Here is a 24,344-nt window from a genome sequence, read left to right as displayed (position 1 = left end):
TTTGGTTTCTCTACCTCGCTGGCGCCTTTCATCTCTTTTAGCCACTAGTTTTGTAACTGTCTTTTAAACCTTGGAAAACCTCCCTAATTTTAAATTCTTAAAGACTGTTTCGAAAGTCGTGAGGGGAGAGGTGGTTTTGATCCTAATCAATGAATGTGGATGTGGGCATATGCATACATGAGGTCCAAGAAGAGATACCTCAGGAACTTGAAGGCGAATGGGAAATATTTAGAGTTTTGAGGGACAATTCTTCATCTTTGTTCAGAATGTCACTGGCACAAGACATTTGGAGGCATTGTTAGAATTCCAGAGTGAAATGTTTTATAGTATAATAAGAAACCCAAGGCTAGAACAGATGAGAATCACTATGCTGAGAATGTGAGAGGAAATAGAGGACTCTCTTGTGACAGAAGGGAAACAAGGATGTGGTGTACTGAAACTCAGAGGAAATGGCTATCCATAAAGGACATCCTACAGAGAGGACAGAGATTTATACCACTTTGGGGGACCTCTTACACTTACATTTATTAGATGAATAAAAATGAGAAGGACTGTTGCCCATATTGGCATTAATTTATAGTATTTCTATAATTCAAAAGAATAATAATGAATATTCAAATCAATAATAAACAATAATAAATAAATAGCAAGTAATAAAAGATGAATAATAAATAATTCTTGGGAATGTGGTAGATGCCCCCTCCAGAAATTGCAAGAGATTGCTTTTTAAAGCAAAAACAGAACAAAAAAACCCAAAACCTAACATTTTGAAAGCTGACCTTGATTCTATAAACGAGAAGGAAGTCAATAGCCCCAAAACGTTAAACAGTGTGCAAAAAGTTCACATATTAGCTGATAACAATCATATCTTGAACCCCAAATTCTGTCTTTCAATTGCATAGTGACTTTGATCACAAACTATTCTCTCTCCTGTTTGAATCCACAAGCCATGTGTACAAAAATTCCTCCTGGCTTGCAAGCCATTATTTTTATACTCATAAGCACTACAAAGGTTTCCCCTCTCTGATCATTGTGATTTGATCTGATATATGTGAAGACAATAAATAGAAGTCACAGCACTGTGACCAGGGCTATCATCTTTTTGCCCAATAGGTTTTTTTTTTCTTAAAGGTTGGAATTGCCACCCACATGCAAAGCAGAAACACAGAAATGTGTGTGTAATTCAAGTCACCTGGTTCCAGGGGCGCTGCAGGTGTTTGTAGCACACATACTCTTTACTGGAAAATGGTTTCCTGGTGTTGCTTTGGTCCCAGTGTCACTGCCTAAAGAAGGAAATCTCAGACATCAAAGGAAGAAAGATTAAAGGATTCAAGCACTTTCGAAACAAGACATCCTAGGCCCCACTGTTGACTCCTGCAATGCTCCACCTCACCCAACCTCAAGTTTCCTCACCAGGAGGGCACAGGCAGATCTGCTGGGCAGATGTTGGAATGTTCATCTACGCACATGCACACGCGTGGGTGGTGGTCTTGAGTTGATGCTGAAGCATTGGCATCAACTTATACAGAAATCCGAGAGAGGAAGGGGTAGCTCAGACAGTGTAATCAGTGCCTTGAAGAAAACTTGGTAGTGCTGGTAGACTATGATGCCAGCCTGAAACTTAACTGAGGGGGAACCAGTGGAGAAATCCCTGCACATAATACAAAAAACAGGTGAGTATCCAAACAGACTGGATCCCCAAAATCCAATATATGCAGAGGAAACAAGTCCCAGTATCATAGTCAATGGCTTTTCAGAAAGACTTCGGGCCAGCCACATTCAGAGAATTCGGCCAAATTCCGAGAATCTGGTTAGATCATGTGCTCGTTCAGTCCCAGTCCAACTGGCCTTGATAAACTCTCATTAGATCCGTCCCCTTGTATCAGTGGGTGATAGCATCCCTTGCAGTCCTGATTTTCTTTTTCATGTTCTTCCTTCTTCTGCTCCTCATTTGGACCTTGGGGGGCTCAGTCCGGTGCTCCAATGTGGGTCTCCGTCTGTATTGCCGTCCTTCACCAGATGAAGGATCTATGGTGATAAGCAAAATATACATCAGTATGGTTATGGGCCACGGTCCGTTCAGACACCCTCTCCTCTGTCCAGAGAACAATCTGGGGATCTCTCCTTGGACCTGGGATCCCATATATAATCAAGTCTCCTGTAAACTGAACCTGGAGGGAGGGGGGAAGGAACTTGAACTTCCCACAGGGCAGGAAACCCTGACTGCCCTAAGGGACGAAGAGGGAGGAGGAGAGGGAGTGGGGGGAGTGGGAGGGTGTTGGGAAGAGGGGCGGAAATGGAAACTTTTATAATTTAATAAAATTTACTCTAAAAAAAAAAAACAGAGTTTACTCTGTGGCCATGTACTTGGAAAACAAAAAAGAAAGCCTTACCTTTAACTTACCTTTAATTGTAACATCAGCGAGTTCATTTACATTATAAATATTTCTCCCAGACACTTGAAAGAGAAAAGCTCAGCGATTTAAGAGAAAGGTCCATGTTCAGGAAGAAATGAAAATTCCTTCTAAATGGTAACTTTTTAAGATGATAAAGAACATTTACTTGCAGATTGTTGACTATATGGTGACCCAAACAAAAATCTTACAACATAGGGAATGTGAGAACTTCCAGTCTGCTTACTCTGTTTGACTATAGATACTTCTGGTTAAATTTAGCAAAATCTGTAATTAGGAAACTAGGGCTGAGACAGCTCACAACAGACCACTGGTTCTTGAAGTGTAGTACGGAGATGTAAGTGGATACTGTACTTTAGCTTCTGGGGTTGAGCCGTATTCCTAGCTAGCTTTTACATCTTAAATTAATCCATTAATTAATCTATGTATCACCAATGGGCTGTGACCTACTGGTAAGGTTCCAGCGTCTTACTCCTTCAGCAGCTAGATGGCATCTGCATCACTCTGCCTCCTTTCTCTCAGCATTCAGTTTAGTTTTCCCGCCAAGCTCTAGTCTGCCCTGCCACAGGTCAAAGCAGCTTCTCTATACAGAGGGGAAATCCCACATCATAGACACAGCCACATCAGACTTGTTTGGGAATCTGCTGGCAAAGTAAATGTCCACTGCAGGCTTATTGACTCGAAGACTTTGAAGATGGAACCTTCAGTCTGTGTCTGATACATCCAACTGTCTGGTCAAGGTGGATATTTGAGAACATCTGGTCTGCTAAGGAATTTAGACTTTGTAAACCTGGATTCTCTTACTGATTTTTATATGAACTAACCACAAGTCATTAATAGACGCTGAGGTAGGCCTCCTCAACTATACATCAAACATTTCTGATGTCTCATCATACTATGTAGTGGGCTTATTGTAGAGCACTGGAACATGTTGGAATCAGACACGGTGACTAAACAACTGTGAATACATTGCCCCTTGGAACACTCATCTTAAAATTAATCTTGAGTTACATAACTTTTATATCAATACTGTTTCAAAAGCCCAACTCAACTCCTCTTCCTGATTCCATGGGAGAATATGTGCCACCCAGAGGTGCTGTGCAGACATGATTCCAGGGGATGACTTTTCAGAGAACACAGATACTTAGCTGCTTTTATTTATTTATTTTTGTACATGCTGCCAATGATGCAACATGGGAAAGCTTACACTTTTTATAATGAAATTATCACATGGTGAGGCTGGAGGGAAGAGAATACTGGCTATAGGGACTGCATTTGATGTTCGCATGTTGTCATATAATCCTTGTCATAGCACATGTCATTTATAAACATCATAGTTATTCCAAGACCCAAGGAGCAATAAAAAAAGAGACAAGACACTCCATACACTTAGAAAATGATCACTCAGCATAGTCATATCGATTCTTCTTTTCCTACTCCAGGGTAGCAGGATTCCCATGTATTGATGGTTTCTCATTAGTAACTGGGTCATGACTCTTTACAAGCGTGGTGTCCTGACTCTTCCCTGTGCTCTATTGGCCTCTGTGGGGCACTAATGCTCCCTTAGTCATCCTTAGCTCTGTTGACATTAGGCCTTGAGGAAAGTCATCAATGGATCCCAGTGGCTAGGGATGTGGGTGTTTTGGTCTTTATGGATTGAGGAATACAAGGCAGTCTATCAACTCTCTCTCTCTCTCTCTCTCTCTCTCTCTCTCTCTCTCTCTCTCTCTCTCTCTCTCTCTTTCTCTTTCTCTCTCTTTCTCGGCACAGGGGACTGGACCCAGGGATTTGTTTTTGTCAGGCTGATACACTTTCTAAACCTTACTGTTTGTTCTGAGACATGGTCTCACAAAGTTGCCCACGCTGACTTGAAACTTAGTATGTAACCCACATAGACTTTGAATATGCAATCCTCCTGCCTCAACATTTTGAGTAACTAAGATCACAGGCCTGTGGCTCTGGGCAGAGTTGAGAATATCAGTTTCTAAGTCTAGTTAATGCATTGCTATTTCTGCAAGTACGGTGTGAATTTGCCTGATTATGGAATCTCTGAAGTTTCTTATAAGATCAAAAGTTTTTCTAGCCTGACACAGTTTCTTGAAGGTTACCTTCCCTTCACTCCAAGTAGAAGAAGAGGCCAAGGGACAATTCTGATTCCATATTCCCAAGGTTCTACCCAGGCTCTGTATGCAAGAATCAGATTATGTGAAGTATGTATGGGATTAATTGTGACTAGATTAATTTTAGCTTTTTGTCTATATTTGGAAGCTTCTTTTTTTTTGCTTTTTTGATAGCTATTTCTAGAAAACACAAAAGCAGAGGAAATAGTGTGTTTGAACCCTCACATTTTAGTCCTAAAATTTTGACCATTTTTAGCTCCCTGATATCATGTTATTCCATCCACAAGCACTTCAGTCACATCCATAAAGAACCAAATTTAAAAAAAAAACACCACCACCAAACCTAAGAGTTAGCAATATAGTTCCTTCATGTTCTTCCATATATATATATATATATATATATATATATATATATATATATATATATATATGAAAGGGAATTAATAAATGTTCACAAGTTTGGAAACAAAGAAGACTCATTACAATTCACTTTGCAATTTGTCATAAAGATTAGAGATTATTCTTTATTATTTTATAAAATAACAGACACAGTGGCATGTGCAGGGAAGTTGTGAAACCATTTTGTGAAAGACAAAGGTACATCTGTAAAATATCTGCAGTCTCCAGGACTTGCTGTGGTCAAGGTCTCATGGATATGTGAGCAGTCTGCAGTGAGACTTTGGGACTAGGGCATCTAGTAGCAGGAGGAGACATTTTGGCCTGTGAGATGGTGGATTTCAGGATCTGTGGCTGGGTTGAGGTTACACGGAGAGTTGCGGAACTCTAGTGAGAAGTGGGAAAAGCTTATTGCTACCACACCCAGGTTATGCACCCAAATTCCCAGACAATTTCTCTATTCTTCTCAGTTAAACTTGTCTTCAATGAAAACCATACCCCTCTATCACTCCAAACATGTTTGTCGCCTCAACTCATGGGTATGAGTTGAGGATCCAGCACTGAGCCAGCCAGATGTTGTGATGTGGGTGTGTTGCTATCCTGTCTGTGTACATGCAACAATGTTTTATTGCTATCTAACCATGGAGGGATTTCATTGCAGACATGACAAAATGACACACATGGATGCTAAAGTTCTTGGAGTTCTCCAAACATGTACTGATAGTTTGTGACAGATAATTAATGTGTTAGTATTAACTTCAAAGACAAAAGGGTCTATGTACAGTTACTGTTAAATATTAATTGTTGTTTTATAATAAGCAACAGGCTGATTACACCTTGAACTGATCATTCTGTGGAACTGTGTTTTGAAATCCTCTCATTTTGTACTGGAATAATTTCCAGAAAGCAAGGCTAGACTTTTTAGAATTGAATTTGTTGATATTTGTTAATATTTCTGTATTAGAAAGACACTCTACTGTTTCTTCGAAGCATAATTTGCAAGTGGTAAGGATTTCTGATGTGTAAGTAATGAAAAGACAGCTCCAGTTCTCATTGTTATGGTGGTCTGGTTTCAGGGGCTCATTCTTGGTATTTCCATCCATCCTATTTCTAAGCCCAGGCAGCATTTGATCAGTGTGTGCAGTGCTGTGCTCCAGGAGGGCAGATGAAAACCAGCTCACAAGCAGATTATTAGGCTTTTGATCTATTCTCAGACAGGAGCCTGGCTAGTGTTGGGCATATATATATATATATTACTTCATCTAATCTTAATGTGGAAACGACTCAACTTGTTTGTATTAATGAAGTTCTGGTGATCACATTTAAACCCAGCAAATGTTATAATCAGATGTAATCCAGCCTGCCTGAAACCTGCTGTGTCCAGGTATGAATGTCTTTCCTCTTCCTACAATGTTAGAGAAGCCAACACTCTGGTCTACTCTATACATCTGGAATGTACATGAACCTTACAAGTGTTCAAACTTTTCAAACCAGAGTGACATTCTGTGTGGAATTAATATGTGTCGGACACGTTCAAACTAAAAGGCAGAGTTTTTATTTGTCACTCCTTTGCCCAGCAAATAGTTTCATAGTATCTTTCTGAAAGTACCAAAGATGAACTCAGATAAAGCTGTAAACAATCTTTTGCAAACATCTGCATGTTGTTAAATTTAGAAACAGGACCTAACACTTACATGGGTTTTTCTAAAATTCCAATTATTTATTGGCATGATTATGGAAGTTGAGGGCATATGAACAAGAGTTATAGACAATAGCTGGAAAGCATTTTGTTCAAGACCTATAAACACTATATATGTGTGTAATATTATACATACATCTATATATGTATATATGTACTAGGAAACTATCACATTTGATATATAATCAAAAGATGGTATCTAAAGACAAAATCAAAGAAGCAATGGAACGAAGTATTTAGGAGCAGGAGGGAACCAGCTTCCTGATCCAAGAACTATCCACTGTGAGTGTTCCAACCTAGCAAAAATCTTAATCATTTCCAGAGGACAATTAGGAAAGAGATCAAAGACAGTTACTGCACCGGATAGCTATCAGGGCATCATTACCTCTACAGTGGAGACAATCTGTGGCTACTTAGAAATATCTTTCCACTGTTGGTAACTTGTAGGTGAAAATTCCAAGGAATATAAGTCAAGGTGCTGATGATAGCACTTGGGAAAGCAGAGCCAACGATTCAGTGAGACACTTGTAGCAAAATTTCTAGACAGAAAATATCTCCTCATCCAAAGTTCTTTCTTCTTAAATATATACAGATTCCTAGGCTATAAATGGCTATGTAAGATTGGTCCAGCTTTAAAATTAGTATGAAAATACATACAAAATCAGCCTTAATTTTTGAGCTTTTACTTTTTATCATTCCTGGTTGACTATAATTTTTTGTCAATTTAATTCTATAGAATTTTAACCTCAGTTACAGTGAAATCTCATTAACTCAAGAGAAGACATGTTGAGGGGTGCTAATACATTCCAAATATCATGTAACCCCTGGGGAAATAGAGATCTAAAAACATTGTTCTTACTCAAAGACTATAAAGAAAGTAGACGAAGAACTCAACAGAGTGTGCTCTGTGTCCTAGTACAGATAAGCACCCTATATCTGGGATAGAAACATCAAGTTCATCTCAACTGGAGGTGGCTACTCAACCTGGAGAGTTGCCCAAAAGTGAAGTAAGTTGATGTAATCTTTGAATGATGAGATAAAGATATCCTAATGATGAATTGGGATGGAGAAATGGTGATCTTGGCAGGGGGAGAATGTTTCTAAACAAAGAGCCATGGAGTTGAGGTGGACTAGAGGATGTGCATCTATCCCATGTCGCTGGAGTGCATGGCACAACACCTAGAGAGGTAGATGGAAAATAGATTCTTCACCGAAAAAAAAAAAACAACAAATGTCTTCTGGTAATCTTAATCATAATATAGCTTCTTCTTCAGTTAAAATGATCAAAAACTTTGGACAGACTTTGTATAGCATTTTAAATATTGCTCTGAACACATGTGAATGTATGGCATGAAGTACAGACTTTTTTGTTTGTTTTTTGAGATAGGGTTTCGCTGTAGCTTTGGAGCCTGTCCTGGAACTAGCCCTTGTAGACTAGGCTTGTCTCATACTCAAAGAGATCCCCCTGCCTCTGCTTTCTGAGAGCTGGGATTAAAGGCAAGTGCCACCACTGACCGGCTCAATGGTTTTGGTAAGTGAAAGATATTTAAAATGACCCTAGCATTGGTGTCTAAAAACTTCATTATCTCTTCTCATGACCCTCCTATGGTAAGAAAAGCCCTCTGGTTGTATAGAGGCAATACAAACCCATATCTATCCCCATAGAAACTCTTGTTCTCTTGGCTGCACTCTCCTTTTCTTTCTCACTGCCTTCCTCTATATTCACATTTTAAAACCCCATATTTTTTTTTTACAAAGGCTGTGGGAATGTTAGGTCAGCTATGGAGGTATTAAAAGGAGTTCAATGCCAGCACATCTGGGGCTCCTTAGTGATGTCCAGGGGCCCACAAATGGAAGCAGCAGAAATACAGAGGAGCATACTTTTTGCACAGGCAGAAAGAGTCAATGGAATGAGAAGACCATGACTTAAACCCAAAACATTATTTATTTATTTTTGTTGTTTAATTTGGTAAGAAATTTTCTGACCCCCCTCAGTTCTACTGAGAGTGCTTGGGTCACCACACAAAAGCAGATGCCCGGGGATGTGGGTGGTGTCGGGGGACCAACGTCTTCAGCATGTTCTCTTTGGGATTACTAACACATTGGAAATGTCATCACAAGATGGACCGCATTTCTGAGGCTGATACTTGAACACTAGAGTCACCAAAACGCAAAGCATCCATCATCTGGCTTATAATTTCCTTCCTTTCCAACGCTTTTGAAAGAAATTTTTTTCACAGAAATTGACGCTAACCCAATGAGTCTCTATACCATATTGTTCTGGAGACACATATCTCCTTGCCCCATGTGTGCTGACCTTCCTTCGTTTTTTTCTACACAGTAAGAATTTAAATTGGTTCGTAGGGGTATGAGGCTGAGAACTAAGTCCATATGTATATTGAGATACTGATTTTTTGGAAAAGTGCTTTATTTTAATAAATAACATGTGGTAGTATTATTGCTATTATCAGAAACTAAACGTAAAACTATTCTCCAATCTAAGGCTTTTCCATTCAATCATCTTTTAAATGTCTCAAAAAAAAAATAAAAGGCCTTGGCCACTATCACATTTCATCTGTCAGAAAGTCAAGCACGCCTCCACTGGGAGACGTTTACCCTAGTATAAAGTTGAAACTCTGAAATTTTTTCAAACATTCATAGTTGTCTTGGATTGTGGAATTCAGAAATGATTTGATTGACAATGTAAGTGTACTTGGTGTGACTTTGTGCACAGATTGCTCTGTGAGATCTGTTCTGCCTGTCAACAGGACAACCCAAACATCAAAGAACAAGTCCCAGGACCAGGGCACAGAGCCTTCCTTAGCAAAGTACACAGGATAGATTGGAGATACCAGGATGTAGTCTGTAGACACCATAAATTTAGACATCAGGCTGAAATTGGAGCGAATAAGGCTGGTAGAATTCTTATGAGATGAGATAGCATCATTTCTTTCTTTTCCTAAGAGGCAAATGACTGTATTCTAGTCCTTCACCCTGTGGCTGATAGAACACATTATCTACATACACACTCTTACACCTTGGCTAGAGACATCATAGCTCCTGTTTAATTGCTTTTCTTAGACTTGCCTGTGATAATTGTGACTCACAGCCTTGCCCTATATTAGCAATAAAAGGTTTCTTAGTCAGAGCAATCTCATGCTAACTACAAAGTACAGGTCTTGCTGTAACCCCCTGGATAAACACTGGGTCAGCCTCTCCTCAAGTCAGCCAGTACCTCTCCACACCGGCACACCTGGAGAGACAAGCACTGAACATCTTCTAATTTACCGCCTCTAAGCTCTGAAAGGAGCAGTTTATAATTTTCAATATTTACTCACAGTATTCTTAACAGATACGGGGAAAAGTTCATGTGTTGCAAACTGAGCATTAATGAGATATTTTTCGGGGTTTTCCTTTTCATCATTTTTGGCCAGAAATGAGCAGTCTTTCAAATTTTATCTGCTTGTATCAGCTGTTTCCTCAAAATTAGAATAAAATGTAGCCAGTGGCTACTTGGCTTCATCTGACCTAATTCCTGGAGGAAATGAAAGAGAACTCAACCAGATTAGAGAGAGATTGCAATTTGACTGCTCTATAGCAAGTGAAGTCAGCCAAGATAATAACAAACATTAACTGAATCAAGTAATTGTTAGAGCAGTGCACTGTGTGTATATGTATGTGTGCGATAATATGGTTTTGAAGGTTTAATTGATAGTCTTATTGTTCCAAGAGAGTGAAATTTATGAACTCATTCAGAACACTTTTCTTAGGGAGTCTTTACTTGAAGCTCTTGCAGGAAGCTTTGGATTAAGGAAAACTGTTCTTTCCTAAAACAAAAACATAAGGCATAATTTAAAAACAAGTAAGAAACTCTGTTTTGAATTTTGAAATACTAGCTCTTTAAAAAGTTGAATTAATTTTTTTTTGGGGGGGGGCTGTGTGTATCTAGTGAAAATTATAAAATACTTTTAAAGACTTATGTGTAACCTAAATGTTCTTCTAGAAGAACTATTCTCAACATTAACCTAGTCTACTTTCCCATGGGTAAACTCTATCACATATTTCTTTGGTACATTTCCTGAGATAATTTGATATAATTACTACACATATATGTTCATGTATAAAATTACAAACACACTGCAATGTCATGTCATCATTTTCTAATTCATGATAATGTAAGCAAACATTTGATCACCTATTCATATGACATTTAAACTTCCAAATATTTATATTTTGAACACAAAACTACTTACTAACCTTGGCCTGTTTTGTCATCATAAAAGTCTTTTTAAAGCAGTAAGTTAAAAAAGTTTATGTCTTCATGTCTATCTAAATATCAACTTTTAAATATAAATAGACCTTTCATTGGGAAATGAGAAATTCCATACTAAGAACACAAACTAGCGGACACTCACACGATCTGTCTTTCATATACTGTATGGGGATGAACGCTCTTTGTTTTGTGTCTGCCCTCAGGATATAGGATACAGAGAAAGCTACATAGTTATCCATTGCCAACATGACACAGGTGTATACCACATGAGGATACGAAGCAGCGCAGCAATAATGGATGTGTTGACAGCTCCGAGTCCACAGTGTGTTCTTCCCAAGCCACGCTGTGCTGTGTATGTGGGTTTCTCTTCCTTTTCTCTTCTCAGAGCTCTAGCATTTACTGAGCTCTCCCCCAAGCACAGTGGATGAGTACTATGAATAAAAATGAAAGAGTTGTTGCCAGGGGACCACTTCGTAGACTCACTTGTTGCCATACAAGCAATCCCCATGTGAACCCTTGATGTCTGGAGAAGATATTGGGTCCATCACTTGTCTAGCCTTGCATCATCTGTGTGACACCTGCGGAAGATGGATCATTATTCCATGCCGTACCTCTGAAGCCCTGTCTCTCTATCTTCCCTTTTAGTGTGTTCATCAGAATAGAGTCTATTAACAGACACTCCTGGACCCCATCCAATATGAGAATATAAGCAGAATGTCCAGGAAAAGAGTCCATGAGTAGGTAGTTTTTAAAGAGAATCTATGGAATGTTTATGGTTAAGTAAGCAGGTAAGCAGTGTTGAAGTGGGAATATATGTCCATTTTGTCAAGGGACCAATGAAACTTGCCAACTTATCCAAGAGTCATAAAACAAATTAATCTGGAGGCATAATTTAAATAGTACAGTTATAAAATCTGCCTTACCATAATATATTTCTAAAGACATGAAATCAAGCAAATTTGTAAGATTATAATGACATTTTTCTATTCCTGCTATCAACCAAACATTTGAAGAGATCATTAAATTGGCAGTTTACTCCTCTGTTTAAGCTTGGATAATCACACCAAATCAGTCACAGAGTTATAAAGGACTAGGTAATAGAAACACAGAACACACAGGCCTTGTCACCTAAGCACATGGTGAGGTCCAGCCGGGGCCACAGATACAAGCAGTTTGCTCTATACATTCTTAATAAAGGGGAATGCCTAAGCATAATGAGGGGATAAAGGACCTAAAAAATGCAAAAATAACGAAGAGCCCGGTAAAGCACATCCTTTAGGTTTCCATAAGTTCTCCAACCAGACAGAAACGTTAGCTCTCCCATTCACTCCAAGGTGGCAAGAGCCTTAGAGGCTAAGGCATCTTGCTGGCCCCTATCCTGAATTCTTAAGTGAAATCATGGAAAATCTGGAAGCAAAGCATTCAAAGTTATGATGATGACTTCTGCATTTCAAAATTAACTGAGTACAAGCCCCAGAATTTAACTGAAGAGAAAATGTTCTTGGAAAAAATACACTGCAATTAATTTTATGACGAGTATGCTGTTTTATAACTATCTTGTTGAGCCATATTGAATTGATGTGAACTTAATGTTGCAAACTAACATTAAGCATTATATTAGCAAAGCAAACAGACACATGTTGACAACTTTTAGATGATACATGTGTAAGAACATATATATTTTTGTCAAAAACATCTTTATTTTTTTAAATTAATTAATTTATTTATTAAAAATTTCCACCTCCTCCCCGCCTCCCTTTTCCCTCCCCCTTCCCCCCTAACCCCGTCTTAAGAGCAGTCAGGATTCCCTGCCCCGTGGGAAGTCCAAGGTCCTCCACCTCCATCCAGGTCTATAAAGGTGAGCATCCAAACAAACCAGGCTCCCACAAAGTCAGTCCATGCAGTAGAATAAAAATCCAGTGCCATTTTCCTTGGCTTCTCAGTCAGCCTTCATTGCCAGCCACGTTCAGAGTGTCCATTTTGATCACATGCTCCATCACTCCCAGTCCAGCTGGCCTTGGTGAGCTCCCATTAGATCAATCCCACTTGAACTGACTTTGTGGGAGCCTGGTTTGTTTGGATACTCACCTTTATAGACCTGGATGGAGGGGGGAGGACCTTGGATTTCCCACAGGACAGTCCCACTGTCTCTGTGGGTGGACTTTAGAGTAGCCAGCAAAACACTTGTAGATTACAGATCTAGGTCTTAAAGGCACCTGGGAGATAAGCAGAAGTTATCTGGACTGACTAGTCCACCAGGGCTCAGTGACAGCTGACTGCCGAGCGCATAGCCAAACCGCTGCTTTAAAGAACCCAAACATTCATATCCTGCACACCATGAGAATCTGAACTCTCTCAAATTTAATATGGCTCATTCCTCCCAGCATGACCCGTGAGTCCTCAAAAGTGCTTGCCTGGAGGTCATAGTGTTCAAAGGAGCTGTTGAGCACTTTGCCCATAACCAAACTGGGGTAGAGTCCACACAGCACTCCTGTGGTGCAATTTTTCCTGTGTAGTTTTAAAACACATGCTTTCATGTTAGTGTACCTTTTGTACTCGTGGAAAGACAAATCTACCAGGTGGAGTGTCATAACATGGGAAATTAACCTTTTCTCTAAGGAGTTAGAAAAAGGTTAGTTTCCCAACTGTGATGACCAGCCTTGCATTGCCCATGCTCTGCTTCGACTGTAGAGTCCCAAGACATGTTCCGGTCCCTAGCCCTTCACTGTCACGCCCTCTGTCCACTCAAATGTTTTTCATTGACACAGCTGGGTTGTCCCCCACCCTGCCCTCCACCCCCACAGGCTGTCTTCTGCCTGTCCAGCTGATTACGTTTTCCTGGCTCCAGCCAACTTCCGTGCTTGTTACAAACAGTGCTCAAGGGGACAAAGGATTGCCTAGATCGAAGCAACAGCAAAAGTAGGTCGATCTTGCAAGAATCCGGATGGGTGGCCAGCCATCCCACATGAACGAGTGATGTTTCTGTCTCTTTCTCTTCCACCCCCAGCCCCCATCATCAAACAGGAAAAATATCATTATTTTGAGAATGTGGGAGGCTTGGTTGTGGTCAAAGGTCTACTCATTGGTCAGTGTTGTAGAGAAACCTGAAGCAATATTCCTCATGATCCCAGAGAACTGATCTGGTGGTTACAGTTCAAAGGGATGGGGAGTTTTTGTGGTTGTTGTTATTGTTTTAAAAAACAAAACAAAACAGTAATGAACTCAATCCTATATATAAAACTAAATGACTAAATCTTTTCTCCTAGAAGTTTTGACAGTAAAGAGAGGAAAAAAGGTTCAATTATTTCAAGTAAGATGGAATTGGTACATTTCATTTTGCTTTGCTCCTTAGAACTCCATTTATCATTATAGGTATGGTGGGTTTCAGCTTATAAATCTGCTCTACAGTCATTTAGAACTGCTGTCAAGAACTGGAACCATTGTCCTGGCTTTGGCTGTGCTTCCCTTTCCCTCCCGTTTTCCGTCTCTCCAACAGCTGCTGCAGGACAGACTGCTGGCATTAGACAGATGTGGGCAAGCTTACTTTTGTAATCTCTGTATTCAGCACAGAGGTCATCAAGACACAACCCTGTCTCTATGGGTGTAAAACCCTCACCGTGATCCGTTCTTGGTTCTGATACCTTGGGATGGGGCCTGATGCCAAGGCAAGTTTAGGACACTCAAAGTCTCTACCACTGATCACATTATGTATTTCTAAAAGCTACATGCTGTTTTTCCCTCATTCCAATGCTAAAACTTAAAAAAAAATATTCTGAGCTAGCATCGCGGGAATGAACTTCAAACTCTCTGTACTAAAGAGAAATTTTGGTTTCTGATAGACTTCAATTCAATCTGTGTTCAATGTGTTTACTCTTTTCTTTTAAGCTCCTGCCATGGTTATAATGATCGCCAGTGTAACTATTTGTAGAAAGGACTCTATTTTTAGACTAAAAACAGTCAAGACGAATGTCTTAGTGTTTTGGCCTGATCCTGGACAGCTCTCATACATTCTCAGTTTATGGCTATATCACCTCCCTTTATTAGGTGTCCCTAATTAATTTACATCCTAACCATGCCTGAGTCCAGGTAATGAATGATGGTGAATGCTGACAAAGTGGAATTTCTAATCAGTTCTGGAACGTTTTAGTGGAGAGAAAATGCAGGTATCATTCTGGGTCTCACCCTTGACCATTGGTTTAGTAAACTCCCACTGTTCCTCTTACCATGGCTATCTAGACTTCGCTTAAAGGCCATATCAAGAAACATATTGGCCTTTTACTTTTAAATCTCTGAAACAGGTGCCAGGTTAGCATGCTATTAATATTAAATTGAAACTCTAGGTAAGTCTTTCAAGCTTACTTTATGTTGGTCAAAAGGCTTCCCTTGAGTGGGAACCAAGTAATAGCCTTTTGAGAACAAAGTCAATGGGAAATGAGGATCTTTTTGTGAAACTTTCTAAATGGCAGTTCGATTTATGTCTGTTTTTCTCACCAGACATTCTTTCATTTACTCCTATGTCTGTCGGTCCTTCAGGCCTCCTGTTTTTCTGTCTGCCTGCCTCTCCCTGTTCTTGTCCTGTGGCACAGTTTAATAACAGAGCATCAAGCCCAGAAAAGCACCACTGAGATGACAAGTGCCTGAGCCCTCACATTAGTGGTGAAATACCTTGTCCAGAATGCTTTATTGAAATGCAATGCATCAAGGCCGATTGATGCTTGTGTATTGTTAATTTATTAGACCTTCACTTTATGCTTGTGTTCTTGATAATGAATGGGCTTATTCCTCAGTCGGTCTGGGCTGGGGACACTAATTTTTGAAAGCAAGGTTTGTCTCCTAATATCACGGGCTTCTCTTCATATTTGCTTCCTTCAATTTATTATGTCCCCTTTTGGAAAATATTTAAGGAATATATATATATATGTGTGTGTGTGTGTGTGTGTGTGTGTGTGTGCGTGTTCACATTCATATATTTTACTTCATAGAATTTACAATGGCCAAAAGTTTTACGAGCTTAAGGGAAGCCATATTTCTACTTAAAATTATTAAAATCACTTTAAAAATTTCTAACTCTTCCTTCTTGAATTTTTGTATGGGCATTCAGTTCCAAGCACACAATATTTAAAATATGTCATGCTAAAGATGTCCTAAACACTGCCTTTGCCTGTGTCATTGGTTCTTCAAACTAATATTTTTCTGAACAAATAAACTAAAATTAGCAATCAACTTTTTTCTCCAATGTAGTCGGTTCTTTATGGATGGGGCCCAGTCTTACTTCTGCTCAGAATAGTTTGAGAATTTGCGGAGTTGAAAACAGCATGTGATGTTTTAGATGGCACATGTTTGTTTCTGTTGAGAGAACATGTTCTTTTTTGAGAAAGGAAAGACTTGTAAGACATCAAATGTTTCTTGCAAAACAATTTGATGAAATGAATGTAAATGAATCAGAAACATGTGAATTGTGTTTCAATTAAAATTAATGAGTTTAAATAGGAAGATGGTGAAGTGCTTGGGGGAAGGAGTGTGGCAAGGCGGGAAGTGACATTTCTTTTGTTTTCATTAGTCCTGGTTGAAAAACAACCTACTACCGTGAATCCAGCTTCATTCAGATCTTGTAGGTCAACGGACAACATGTGTAGTGGGCTACCAATACAAATTCATCTTCCGTATGCATGGAACACGGCCACTGTGCAATCGTGTGAAGTGACTGGTTCCCAAGCTTATTCTTTCAAGGGTAAATAAGACGTGGTAATGATGATAAAAATCCATTTTCCCCCAATCTCACACATAAATAAACTTCAGCTTTATTTCCTTTTTCTAATTGAAGATGATCAGGCATACCTGGCGAACATGTAGCAGAAAGAGAGAGAGAGAGAGAGAGAAAGACAAAGACAGAGACAGAGAGAGAGACAGAAAGAGAAACACAGAGAGAGAGACAGAGAGAGAGAAAAGACAGAGACAGAAGGAGAAAGGAAATAAGCAATGTGTGGGGTCAGAACATCAAGTGGGATTTCATAATGGAAACACCCAAACCAAAATAATGATTTTAGAGACACAAACATTTATCCACAGTTTCATCCATATATCATTTATGCAAACTTCAAAGCTTTCAAAAATACAGCTTGCATTTATTATTAAAAATGAATGCATTTCTCTAAAAATCAGAAAAATAAAATGAGGTGAGGCCCTGGTAATGCTTGCTCATAACCCTACTATGTAAAGAAAAAGGCAGGAGAATTGCCACAAGTTCAAGGTTCAAGACCAAAGTGGACTAGGGTGAGTTCCAACAAACACAAGCTAGACAGATTTTTTTTTCAGAAAAAAAGAACCTATCTCAATGCTCTAAGCCTAAGCATTCTGTGAGACATCACAGTCTCTGAACATGTACATCTTAAATGTTCCAACAACACCCGACGTCAAGCTGTATATGACTGGAGTCCATATCTCCCTTTTGTCTTTGAGTTACTTATACACCGCTCAAGAAGTTTTTAGGACTTACTGCTGGTGGAGAAATGCATTATTAACCAGTCTTTTCTGAGAAAATTGAAGGCATGGTTGCTGTAGATGCTGAGAGGAGATGGTGTGATGAGAGTCTTGTTGGGCTCCCTGAGAACTCTGAGTAACTGAAGCCCGGTATCCGCCCGGTATCCTTCTGGTTATGTGGATACTGCTGTTGCTCTGTAGGGGAAGTCGGAGTGAGGGCAGGGCCCTTTGTTTTGTTTGGGGGGGGTGTTGTTGTTTTGTGCACTGTGTGCACATCAGTTGTTTCTCAGATCATCCTGGAAGAAACTCTCCTTACCTTTCGCAGGCAGGGATTGTGAGTGTTTGTTCCATAATTGGGCAGAAGACACACTTCAATGCTGAACCCAATCGCTTGTCTGTTTTATTCTTCTTTCATCTTTCAGTAGCAAGTGGGAATGGAGTGGTGAGGCTGCTGGTGTGTTCTCCAATTAGTGGCAATATGACAGTCACCTTTCTTTGCACCTCCGGGGTCACGTACAACAGGTGCTCATCAGTATGAAGTATAAATCCTAAATCCAAAGGTGGCTATGAAAATGCATGGGAAATGTTAATTCCACGGTGTTTTTTCATGTTAACTTTTATGGCCAGTTTCATCTTTATAACAATCAGAAGTCATCAGGTAAGGGTCAGCCTGAAGAAGTAATGTGCAGAAGACAGCACAATGGTGTATTTCATTCAAACACTGCAAATGTGACTTGGTTTCCCTTAAGGTTTGCTGCCTCAATGCCTTCTCGGTGTCCAAGGACCTCACCCACTGTTTTCTGTGTTGTCCTCTCTGATGACAGGCCTACCCTTGCAGCAGTGATAAGGAATGTGAAGTTGGAAGATACTGTCACAGTCCCCACCAAGGATCGTCAGCCTGTATGGTGTGTCGGAGGAAAAAGAAACGTTGCCATAGAGACGGCATGTGTTGCCCTGGTACCCGCTGCAATAATGGTAAGAGATCTCATCAAGGGTTGAACAGTCGCTGCTTTCTCATAAGTTTTTGTGTAAAGGTGATTTTAATGCCTCTTTATCCACACTACTGAGCTATAAGATTTTTAGGATTGGGAGGGTTTGGGTCTTTGTGTAGTATGAGATACCAGAGTCACCTTCCAAACTTGGGCCTCCTGGGGCCACCCCTACTATGAAATAGAAGAGCTGTGTGCAAAACTGCTAAATATTCTGTTTGCCGAATATATGAGTACCAAGACAAGTAGTGTAATTGCTAGTCACTTGATCAGGTTAACAGGAGTTTTATATTATAGTTATTATATTAAAGATGTCCTACAACAGATGACGTACCTACTAAGTACAAAGGACTTTAGCCTGTAGCCTGGCTGCACTCAAGTCTAACGAATTGATAAGCAAACATTTATTCAGCATTAATAATGTACTGAAAACAATCACAGACAACACATGATTAAGTAATTGCAGAAAATGGTTAGAAGCATAAGTTTAGTCATAGAGAATGACACAGTCAAGCCCATATTGTCATGCCTTCTCTGGGCTCTAGGCATAAACCTGCTATGAACACCATAAAGAGTACGTGAAGTGGATAGAACAACCTCAGAACCATTTGAGAAGTGTGTAGGCTTGACTCAGATTGGTTTGCTCATAAACAAAAAGGGCTTATCAGATGAGTTCTAAAAAAATAAATACTGGACACTGGCTTAATTCTTCACCATGTCACTATTCTAAGTACTTTGCATATATTTACAGTAATTGAATGAGATTAATTCTGTTTTTATTCCTAATTTGTTGTTCTTTGCACAGTGTCATTTTATCTTAAAAAGGAAAAATTCAGATCTAGGAAGCTTGGTTCCAGAGCCAAAGTATTTTATCCTTAATTAGTAAGTGAATGAATGAATAAATGAACTAATGGATAGGAAAATAGATATATAATATATAGCTTAAGAAATAGACACCTAAATGTCTTCCCAACACAGATCAAGATGAACATACAGGTTAAAGAGTAAAAGTGATCTGCTTACATCCTCATTTCCAGGCATCTGCATCCCGGTCACTGAGAGCATTCTGACCCCTCATATTCCAGCTCTGGATGGCACTCGGCATAGAGATCGGAACCATGGTCACTATTCCAACCATGACCTGGGATGGCAGAATCTAGGAAGGCCACACACCAAGATGTCGCATATAAAAGGTACGGCTACCTATATTTCCATGTTTGTTTACTCTATATTTCTTCTAAAAAGAAGTTTAAAAAAAGTGTCTTAGGGTTTCTATTGCTGTGAAGAGACAACATGACCCCAGCAACTCTTATAAAGGAAAATATTCAATTGTGGTGGCTATCTTACGGTTCAGATGTTTAGTCCATTGTCATCATGGTGGGAAGCAAGGCAGCATGCAAGCATGCTGGCAGACATGGTGCTAGAGAAGGAGCCAAGAGTTCTTACATCTTGATTCACAGGCAACAGGAGGTGGCCTGATATTGGGTGGTATATATATGAATATATATGAGACCTAAAAGTCCACCTCCACAGTGCTGCACTTCCTCCAACAAGACTTACAACTACTGCAATAAGATCACACCTCCTAAAAGCGCCACTCCATGTGGGGGCAATTTTCTCTCCAGCCACCACACACACATAGTTAATTCATTCTGGTTCTATGAATCCATTAATAAAATGTGTGTTAATGGGCGGTTTTAAACTGTGTTTATTGATTTTTATTTTGAAAATGTTAGAGAGATCATGGAATTATTGCAAAGTATATGTTATGAGAAAGGCAATATCCGGATCTGCCATGTTATTTTCTAAGTATGTCTCTCTTTTCTTGTGAAAACTGAGCATAAATATTCTAAGAAAACCTGTATGGTCCAAACCTATCATAGAATAAAGTGTTGTGGAAAATGCATGAGGGAATTTAGCTGCCGACAATGAAATTCATGCCCGTTTTTTCTAACCTTTGTAGATTAGGAAGTCGGTATCACTAAGCATTCAGGTAACCATTATCTATGGGATATAACCAATTTATCCATAACCAATCTATGAGAAATTGCTGGTTTATATGGGGTTATATATTGCCATAAAGTCCTCTTCTCCCTCCTGCTCACCAACAACAAACCTGAAGATTGTGAAAACATTTTACTAATAGGAAAATTTTGAAAGCATAAAACACATTTATACTCAAAAGAGGCTTTTCCCATGTGATCTGTGAAGTGTTCCTCTTTCAAGATGTATGTGATTAAAAATACATAGTGTTCTAAAAAATTTATAATAGAACATCTCCCCATTCTTGGGAATTTTTGGTGAACTGCAGTGCTCTGGGAATTCATGATGCATAAAACTAGCTTCCTTTTCTAAACACGTTATTTCCATAGCTTGTCTCATCATAAACCATTTACCCCATTTTCATCTTCTAAAGAGTCTGTCTCCTGGAGAAGAACTAACTGCCTCATTGGTGATCATATGTATGATGCTAAAGATATTGACAAAAAAGTTTTCTCATCATTTTGCTTTAGCTATCAAGATCCTGAATTATTTTCCAAACCTCTTATTATTTCCTGTACTTTCAACAAATTTCAACCAGTTCCTATATAATTTCCATTATGTGTGCCTTTCCTCATTTCAGAAGATTCCTAAGTCACAACACTATTCAAAATCTACCAATTATTTCAGTTTGACTACCTTTGAAATGTACTGAGTGCAAAAAAAAGAGATCTTGTGTTGGCATGACTACTGAGTTACATCAATTTTTTTTTTTCAGTTGAAGTTGTTATGTCTAGGATGCGAGAGAATCCTTTAGACCACAGGTAGCCGCATGATGAAGTTTGAGCCTAATCTGTACCACCAGATTTTCTAAATAATGATTCATAAAACCACAGACTTACCCTTTCATATAGGTCTTTTCTACGGTTGAGTTTTACAGGACAGCAAAACTGAGGAGTTGTTACAGATTTGCAGTAAGGCAACTAACACAGAAGTTTGATGACTCGGCCTTATACTGAAACACAAAGGCAGCCAAGATGTGTGTGGGAGAATGTTATTTGGTGACTTATTTTTTCTGCGTGTGCACACATTACCCAGATTTGTAATTTTATGTGTTTTTAAGATAGCTCTTGGTTGCTCCTGAGCCTGGAGGCTCTGACCGCTGACCGTCATCTCTCTGTTCTGTTCTGTCTCACAGCTTCTTGTAGGCTTTATTCCCTACCACTCCTTGTCAGATGCATTGGCTGGATTTAAACCACTTACTACTCTCGCTGCCTCCATTGGTCTTCTGGTGTGTTTCTTCCAATCTCCAGTTGCTTCCTGGAGGGGTCATTAGGTTCTAGTTAGTGAATTTAGCCTCTAGATTCTGACATCACCTATCCTTGGGGGTCTCTTGGCCTTAATGTGGCAGTAAATTCCTGCAGCTGATCCACCTCTTAAAATTCAACCACCACACATGCGATCAATTCTCTGCATTAAATAACCGGTGCGAATAATTCTGCTTTCACAGCTGGACTCAACTGATAAATGATGTCAAGAGTCTCTGAAAATTTCTGCTTTCTTGATTTACAGCTTTGTTGAGACCTGTTGAAAAGACATCAAGTTAATTAGCTTGAAACCAACCTTCCTTCCCCCCTAATTCACCCTACAGGGGGAAAATCATCAGCAAAAGATCTAAAGTTAGACTACAGACTAGGAAGTTGACTCCATGGTTAAATTGCATGCCATGCAAACATGAGACAAGGAGTTCCAATCCCCAGAACCCCTATAAATGTGGCGCAGGGCATGGCAGCTTGTCTGTGAGTCTTGTCTCAGGACACTGAAATAGGAAATCCTCCCAAGAAGCTGGTTGGAAAATCCAGCCTTATCAGCTAGCTCTAGGTGTGATCTAGGAGAGATCTTAGCTCAAAGAATAAGGCGGGAGAGTCATGGAAGATGATTCCCGGCATCTCCTTTGGTCCTTCATGCTCACATGTACACATGTGCTTGCACACCTTCCCACACATGCATTCACATGCAAGTAAACATCATGCCTATATGTACACTACACAAATAAACACACACAGAGAGAAACAGAAAAAAGTGGACAATGACAAATTGAAGGTGAATAGTCTAACTGTTCATTAAATGCCGCAGGCAGACTTACAAGACTAAAGAGCTAACAAATTGGTATGAATCCCAAACTTTTAATTATTAGTGGCAGACAATATAGGCAAAAGCATTTTCTGTGATTCTGATTGTAAAGCAGAAATTTCTCCCCAAGCACCCTTGTAACCCCTTTTATTCATCGTTTTCTTTTCTTTTTTTTTCCTGTAGGACATGAAGGTGACCCCTGTCTGCGATCATCAGACTGCATTGATGGATTTTGCTGTGCTCGCCACTTCTGGACCAAAATCTGCAAACCAGTGCTCCATCAAGGGGAAGTTTGTACCAAACAACGCAAGAAAGGTTCCCACGGGCTGGAGATTTTCCAGAGGTGTGACTGTGCAAAAGGCTTGTCCTGCAAAGTTTGGAAAGATGCTACATACTCCTCGAAAGCCAGACTCCACGTGTGCCAGAAGATCTGACGAACACTGGGAGAGTTATCACGAGCAGACTGTGAATTTGTGTATTTCATGCATTATGGCATGATGGAACATCTAGTTTGGAGCACGGAAGAACATGGAATGTGATGGGGATTTGGAGCACAAGAGAGGAGCGGGACTGATTGATGTAGAGACGGTGACAACCAAAGCACAACCAGTGTTTCCATTATGCAACTTCTTTATGTAAATAATGTACACATTTGTGAAAATGCTAATATTAAAAGAAAGCACACCGTGGAAATTACTGACAAATGCCATGTGATTTTCCAGGAGTTTGGCTTGAGTTAGAGGGAACAGTTCCTTCAGATTGGCAATGACTATAAAAAATAACCTAAAACCCTATTTCTACTCAATGTAATAGTTTAATAAATTATTCTCACTGTCCATTGGCGAAAGACAATCTCTAAAACATGGGGAAGGTGATAAATAGGAAGTAAAAGCATGTAACATTGTTAATTTACATGCCACCAAAAAATCACCTTTGAATTTGAAACTCATCTTCCACTTCTCAAATAAAGGCCTTGGTAGGCAAGAAAAGAAGGCTGTTAATATTTTCCATATCACTTCAAGGTACCGGCATGTCTTTTAAACATGTGTCTCCTCACACTACTCATTTCTTCATCTGAATTAATAAAGACCACTGTAAGACAAAAATAGACCCTGCATTGTGAAGGAATGCCACTGTATCTCAAATGAGAGGCCTACCTAAGCTAGAACTATTCATTGTGTAACAGAAGCACAGGGCAGAGTTTTCACAGATTGCAAAACCATTAAAGATGTCCAACACATGTGAGGAGCTGAATAATAGAGTGAGCACTGTTTGGTCAAAGCTTTGACATGCCTTATATGTGACAGAGCAGACCTGCTTAATACATTTATTTTGCGTCGCTGGAGACCAGTAGGGCGAAGCTGACACTAGAGATTGAAGTGACATCTATACTGAGTGGCGCACAGCAGGGAAGTAGAGGAAACATCGTCATTTGTCCAGGCTCCAAGATCACGTGTCTGAAGCACAGGCTGAATTTTCTTGGCTGACACCAGGGGGGCTCCACAAGGGAGCTTTAAGCTCTCCAGAGGGTTTGTTCCTCTCATGGTATTTACCATGCAGATGAGTTCGGTACAGTGCAACTTGCCCTCCCTAGCCTCAGAGTATTTCATAGTTTGGGGGTTGTAGAATAATGAAATATGAGGGATTCTTTAAGAATGGGTTCTCTTAAGCCAGGTGGTACAAGAGAAACCAATGTCCTCCCTAAGCTTTGAACTGCTGATATCTTCAGAAATTTCTGTAGTAGCCTCTCAATGAAATTTCACTGCCAAAGACATAGTTTCTGTTTTCTGCAACTATTGAGAGTTAAAACAAAGTATTGACAAGTGAAATCAACTTGTCTCTAAGCTATAGAAATTCTCT

General features: G+C 39.6%; 1 protein-coding gene across 1 annotated transcript in view; it reads left to right on the top strand.

Annotated features, from left to right (window-relative positions):
• Window positions 1-23,532, top strand: part of Dkk2 (dickkopf Wnt signaling pathway inhibitor 2) — an 85,630-nt gene extending 62,098 nt beyond the window's left edge. Inside the window, exons 2-4 of the mRNA XM_048456980.3 lie at window positions 18,207-18,357; window positions 19,409-19,564; window positions 22,668-23,532. Of these exons, the coding sequence (XP_048312937.2) occupies window positions 18,207-18,357; window positions 19,409-19,564; window positions 22,668-22,918 (558 nt within the window). The 3' untranslated portion in view covers window positions 22,919-23,532. The remainder of the gene's footprint in view (window positions 1-18,206; window positions 18,358-19,408; window positions 19,565-22,667) is intronic.
• The last annotated feature ends 812 nt before the right edge of the window (window positions 23,533-24,344 follow it).

The sequence above is a fragment of the Myodes glareolus genome, chromosome 17, assembly GCF_982192425.1.
Source record: "Myodes glareolus chromosome 17, mMyoGla1.1, whole genome shotgun sequence".
Taxonomy (NCBI): domain Eukaryota; kingdom Metazoa; phylum Chordata; class Mammalia; order Rodentia; family Cricetidae; genus Myodes; species Myodes glareolus.
The sequence above is the reverse complement of the archived record's forward strand: the minus strand, read 5'-3'. Positions and strand labels throughout refer to the sequence as shown.